The 6,442-nt window shown below is 60.9% G+C and overlaps 1 protein-coding gene across 1 annotated transcript in view; it reads left to right on the top strand.

The window, feature by feature from the left end:
• Window positions 1-5,350: 5,350 nt before the first annotated feature.
• SPACA6 (sperm acrosome associated 6) overlaps window positions 5,351-6,442 on the top strand; it is a 9,840-nt gene continuing 8,748 nt past the window's right edge. The window contains exon 1 of the mRNA XM_046683748.1: window positions 5,351-6,218. Within this exon, the coding sequence (XP_046539704.1) occupies window positions 6,005-6,218 (214 nt within the window). The 5' untranslated portion in view covers window positions 5,351-6,004. The remainder of the gene's footprint in view (window positions 6,219-6,442) is intronic.

The following is a 6,442-nucleotide window of genomic DNA, read 5'->3' as shown; positions in this document are numbered from 1 at the left end:
GAACATGGAGCCACAGAGGCCTGAGTTCGAATCCTGGCTCTGCTACTCGCTTTGTAAGCTTGGGCAACTCACTATGCAGAACCTCAGTTGCCCCATCCTTAGATGGAGATAATAACAGCTCCTAAAAATAAGATTGTTGTGATGATTGAATGATATAATGTATAACCAATACCCAACCTAGGGCCTGTCCCCAAGTAGACATTCAATAAACGGTATGTGTATTGATTATTATTATTCCTATCATTAGTAAATACTAATCAGAAATCAGTAAAAAACAAAAATCCTCAGTAATCTGCATATGCATAAGCATTAGTTTCTTTATGTAAAAAAAAACTCCCAATTGATTGAATAAGTATGGATAAATAAATGTATACAATGAAATACTATGCAGCCACTAAAATGAATGTGGTAGTTCTATAAGCATGGATATAGGGGAATCTTCAGGATATAGTGTTAAAAAAGCAAAGTGTAGAATAATGTGATCCCATTTGGGGACAGAAATAGAAGGAGAATGGTATAACACATGTGCATAGGTATAGAATTCTACTGGAAAGACACACAAGAAATTGGTAAGCATAAGACGTCCCCAGAAAGAACTGGGTGGCCAGGGGACAGGGTGGGAGGGAAATGCATTTGTCATTGTTAGAGCCCCAGAACCTATACCCACCATTGCCTGAGTGTCTTCTCGAAATGCCCCCAGGCCCCTAATGTCCACTAAGTTCCAAGCTGTACACAGCATCTTCCTTCTTCCTCCCGGTTCCCCATTGGGAACAACTCTTGTCCCCTCATTTCCTGGGCCAGACGGACTCCCGGTTGTTGTATCTTTTTCACTTCTTCCCTCCCTGTCACCCCCCAGTGAGGAGGCTGTCAGTCCCCAGTCCCTCCTGCCTCCTCACATTCTCTGCCCCATCCTCTCCTCTCTGCCTGCAGGGTCCCAGCCCCAGCTCACGCATCCTCCTCCCCACTCTCCCAGCCTCCACCACTCTTTCGTCCTTTATCCGTCCCCCACAGGGCCCCAGAGAGGGCCTTCTGACTCCCAGATCAGACCCTGCCCCTCCCCCTTGCTCACAACCCTCTGTGGCTCCCCATCACCCGCAGGAGAAAGTCCCCAATCTGGCCTTCACAGCGCTTGCGAACCTGGCCCCGCCCACCACCTCAGCCTCATCTTCTATGCTCCTTGGCTCCTGTCCTCCAAGGCTCCCGTCAGACTTGACTGCTGTGCTGTTCTCCCGGAATCGCCCCTGGTTTCCTGCCTTTGGGCCTCTGCTTAAGCCGTGCCCTCTGCCTGGACCGCCCTTACTGCTGCCTGCCTCTCTCTCGACAATTCAGATTTAACTTCTCCCAGTTCTTGGAGGTCAGGCCACAACCACTGCCTTCTCTGGAGGTCCTTTCAGATGTCTCCAGCTAAAAGGATTCCTTCTGCCCCTGGGATCGAACAGCCGCTGGTCTCCCCTCTGTCGTACCCCGATCACCCTGGATTGAAACTGTCTGCGCTGCGTCTGTCTCCTCCATCAGACCGTGAGCTCCGCGTCTGCAAGGGCAGATATGGGTCTGATTCACCTCTGAGGCCCCAATGGGTGGTTGGGTGGGTGGAGAGACCCAAGCGGAGGGAGGGGAAGGAGGCTGGGAGAGAGAGAGGAGAGGAGCAGACCCCGATGGGGCGGAGGTGTAAGGAGGAAGAGGAGAGAGGAGAGAATGCACAGGGCAAGGAGGCAGGCAGAGAGAAGGACAGGGAGCAGAGGTGGAGGAACGAGGGAAAGCGGAGCGAAGAGAGAGAAACGGGCCCCGGCCGAGGGAGGAGGAGGGAGGGAGAAGTGGGAGCGCCGCCGGCCCCGCCGCCTCCCGGCTCCTTTTGTCCCTTCCCTCCTCCCTGCGTCACGCTCCCCGGCCCGGCCGCCCCTCCCCGCGCCCTCCCCCGCCCCGCTCCTCCTCCCCGGGGCTGGATGGAATTTTTTCCCCTGGACCGAGGCCAGCTCCGGGGCAGGGGGGAAGCCAGGCCGGACTGGGCCGGGCGATGGGGAGGGGCCGGGGCGGGGGCCCCCTGGGGAGGGGGCTGGTCCGGCGGGGTCCCGGGCGGGGGAGCCGGCCTGCGGAGCCGGGGAGGAGGCGCAGGCCGGAGGGAGCCTGGGCGGAGGGAAGGAGGATGGTGGGGACGCGAGGAGGAAGGGGAGAGGCCGTGGGGCGGCGGAGGCGGGGAGAGGATGGAGAGGAGCCGGCGGTGGTGGGGCCAGCTCAGCCGGCCTGGGGGCTGACCGAGGAGACCCTTCCCTCCGACGCGGGAGCCGCGGAGCCGTGAGTCTGCGGGAAGGGAGGGGGATGGGGCCCGGGGCCCGGACTCCAGGGTCCCTGAGGGAGGAGGCAGCCGGGGGCCTGGATTTCTGGGTTCTGGGAGGAGGAGGGGGCTGGGAACCCAGACTCCTGAATCCTTGGAGGAGGGAGCTGGGGGCCTGGATTCCGGGGTCCAGAAGGAAGAGAGGGCAGGGAACACCTACTGGATTACATTGCGCGGAGAGAGATGGGGCTGTGGAAGCTGGGTACGGAGCTGGAGGAGCCTGGGGGCAAGATGCCCGCCCGAGCCCTCGGGGGAGGCGAAGGGAGAGACTCCGGCTTTGGAGGTGCCCCTGGCAGCGGAAGGGTTAACGTCTGGCTGGAGGGGAGGGGGAGGGGCAGGGAAGGGTCTGCGGGGCTTTGAAGGGTCAAGGGTGAGCCGTGCAAGTGGGAGGGGGCCGCGGAGGAGGGGGGAGGTTGTCTGGGCTGCCAGACAGGCCAGGGTCAGCGGCGGGGGCAGGGGATGTCTGGCGGAGGAGAGGCCCAGCATCCATGCTCCCTTGGGGACCCGGGATTCCAGGCCCCAGCCCCCTCCTCCCTTAGATCTGGGAGTCGGCAACGCTCCCCCCTCCCTCAGAATTCCAGAATCCAAATCCCTAGCCCCCTCTACCCCAGGACCCAGGAGTCTGGGTCTCCACCCTCTTCCCACAGACCTGGGAGTCCACACTCCAGCCCCCACTCTCCACGAAACCCCCGAGTTCGGGCCCCCAGCCTATTCCTCCCCCGAACCCAGGAGTCCCCACCTCCCCCTTAGCCCCAGCTGGAGTCCAGCCCTCCGGGGGTTAAGGGGGCGGGGCCAGCTGGTTGCCATGGTGCCAGACTGTTTGGGTCTGCTCTCTGACCCTTGGGGGCTCCCCAGGGTCTGCAGAGAGGGGGAGGGGGACCCAGACCTGGGGGAAGTCCAGCGCCAACCCCTTCCCCAAATCGGGCCTCTGGGCCCAGGAGTTCGCATCTCCACCAACGCCTTGTCCAGTGACCTTGAACAAGTCCTGACCCTTCTCTCTGGGCCTCAGTTTCCCCAAGGAGAAATTTGTTGGGGGAGTGGGGAGATGCTCAGGTCCTGCAAATCTTGAAGATTCTCAGCTTCCCCTCTCCTCTCACCCCCACCTCAGGCCCCAGGCAGCCCCGGGGCATGCTGGGAACCCAGGCCTGGGCTCTGGGCCAGGTTGTGTGGGGGGGGGCGGGGGCAGCCTCCTCCCTTCCCCTTCCTCCCCACCTTGGCCTGACTCTCGCCCCCGCCTGAGGGTCTGGGAGGTTGGGAAGGAGGGAAGGGGGATGAGAGCTGGGACCGGAGACCCGTCTCTGGCCCCCGCCTCCCCCTTTCCTCCTCCGCCCCTTCCCGCCTCTCCTCCCCCTCCTCAGCAGGTCGCTACCCCAGCCCTGGGCCCCTTCTCCAACCACCCCCACCCCACCCCCAGCTCCAGACCTGGCTCCGAGCTGCGAGGGGGAGGGAGAGAAGGAAGGAGAAAGACAGAAAGAGAGAGAGAGAGAGAAGGAACAGGGAGGGAGACGGAAAGAGAGAAGCGATGGAGGGGGAGGGAAGGGAGGAGAGAGACCCAGGAGGGAGGGAAGGAGAAAGAGAGAGAAAAGGAGAGAGCCAGAGGGAGAGAAGGAGAGGAGAGAGATGAGAGATGGAGAGAAGGGGGAGGGGAGGAGGGAGAGGGAGCAAGAGAGAGAAATTGAGGGAGAGAGAGACCGAGAGAATGAGAGGGACAAAGACGGAGGGAAAGAGGAGAAGAAGGGGAGGATGAAAGACAGAAGGGAAAGAAAAAGAATGAGAGAAGAGAAGGAGAGAGAGGGAGGGAGGAAAATAAGAGCCGAGAGCGGAGAGACAGACTGAGGAAGGCACTGTGAGAGAGAAGGGGAAGACAGACAGACAGAGGGGGAGAATGAGCCATGCACAGCGACGGAGAGACCACAGATGCAGGAGGAGAAGGAGACCAGGTAAGACAGAAGCCGAGACAGAGACCAAGCGGCAGCAGAAAGAGACTGCAGGACGGTCAGAGAGAGAGAGCACCAGAACGATGGAGATGGAGCGTGAGACAGTGAGAGCAAGAAAGACAGAGAATGGACAGAGGGACAGCGATTGCACAGAGGGAGGGACCCCCAAGGGCACAGACTCTTGGCCCAGGGTGGAGAGAGTGGGTGCAGGCCCGGCCCCTCCCACTTACCGGCCAGCTTTGGCCAAATCCCTTCCCCTCTTGGGGCTTAGCCTTCTCCCCTGCAAAATGGGGGAACTGATAGCACCTTGTACTCCTGCCTGCGAGATAGCAGAGGCCTGGGGTGGTGTTAGCGCTCAGGGATCATAGCTGTCATCATTGTAAATGATGAGAAGCTGAAAGAAGGGACGGGAGAGGGGGAAAAAATTACCCAGAGAGATTTTGAAGGTTTCATGTTCCCTGGTCCTCCTCTGCTCTGGTCCTGGATTCCTGAATCTGACAGGTAGGTAGGGAGCCGTCTTGCCCAATGGGCCAAACTCCAACACAGGTGAGGTTCCCTCTGACCCAGCATCCAGAAAGCCAGGCTGTGCCTTCCCCAGGGAGGCAGGCCTGGCTGGACTCTCGGGTCTGAGGGAGGCGGGGGCTGGGGCCTGGACTCCAGGGACCTTTGGGGAAAAAGGGTCTGGGGGCCTGAACTCCTGGGTCCCTGCTAAGGAAAGGGCCAAGGGACTGATTCCTGGGCTCCTTGGGGAGGAGGGGGCCGGGGGCCCGGATTCCTGGGGCCTGGCACCCACCCGTAGAACCGACCTTGCGGGGCCTTCGCCGCACACAAGCTCGTGTCTGTGGGTCCGTGTCGGGGGCTCACCATCGCGGCTGGGGCCTCCCCGGCCCTCCCCGCCCTCCCTGGCCCTCCTGGCCCCCGTCTGTCCGTCCATCCGTCTGTCTGTCCACCTGCCGCGCCCCCCGGGCTGAGGTAGGAGGTTGTATAGTTGAGGAGGACACCCACGGAGATCACTATACGGCCTCCTAGCTTTCCCCAGGCTGCGCCCTGCACGGGACGGCCCGGCGGGGACCCCCAGGCCCTGACCGCTGCCCCACCCCGCCGGGCTCAGGGGGCTGCCGCAGGGACCCTGAGAGGAGGAGCTGGGCTGTCTCTCCTGTCCTCGCCCCTGCATTCCTTCCCTGAAAGAGATTCTCTCTCATCGAGAAACCTCTATTTTGCTTTCTCTGTCTGTCTCTCTCCATGGTGTCTCTGGAGTCTTCTGTGTGTCTCTGCATGGTGGCTTCTTGGACGCTGTCTCCATCTCTTTTACTGTGCTTTCTGGGTCTCTGACCCTCCCGACGTCTCTCTGTGTCTCAGCTTCTGTCTCGGGCCCTCGTGGTGTCTCTGTGCCATCTCCACCTCTGATCCACCCCCCTACCCCACCCCAGGGTCTGTCAGGCCACCACACACCACGACTGCCGGCCTCTGGGTCCCTGAGACCCTTTAACCTGTGAGGACGTCCAGGGTCACAGGTGAGGTTCTTGGGAGCCTGGCGTCTGGCCCAACCACAAGCCTGGGGATTGCCAGTCCGATCCCTGACCCCTGGCACCCTTCTTTGAAAACCTTGGAGCCTGACATTTGACCAGCAACTGAAACCCAACCTTTGACCCCACACCATGGCCCCTCCCCCGCCCCACGGTGACCTCACAAAGGTCACCAGCTTCTCCCTGGGCCAGGACACAGAGCCTCTGCCATGGCCCTGCTGGCCCCAGAGAGTGCTGTCCCATCCACCCTGGTGGCCCTCGTGGTCCTCAGGGTGCCCGCCTGGGCCTGTCTCCTCTGTTTCACATCCTACAAAGAGCGGCTCCGCATCTGCCAGATCTTCAGCGGTGTGGAGGGCCCGGAGCGTGAGAAGTGCGAGAAGGCGTTCACAGCAGCCTTTCAGGGCCTCCTGGACACTGAAATCAGTGAGAAAACCCCCGTCGTCTTCCAGGGCCCTGGGGGGCATGCAGAGGGAGGGACCAGAGAGGCTAGAGAGACCCAGAGAGACACACAGACACAGGTGGACAGAGATCGGGGGGCAGACCCTGAGAACGGGGAGGAGAGGCTGGAGCGGGGCTCAGACTCAGAGAAAGAAGGATGGAGACCGAGGGAGTCAGACTCAGAGAAGGAAGGATGGAGACCGAGGGAG

The sequence above is a fragment of the Equus quagga genome, chromosome 13 (assembly GCF_021613505.1).
Source record: "Equus quagga isolate Etosha38 chromosome 13, UCLA_HA_Equagga_1.0, whole genome shotgun sequence".
NCBI lineage: Eukaryota > Metazoa > Chordata > Mammalia > Perissodactyla > Equidae > Equus > Equus quagga.
The sequence above is the reverse complement of the archived record's forward strand: the minus strand, read 5'-3'. Positions and strand labels throughout refer to the sequence as shown.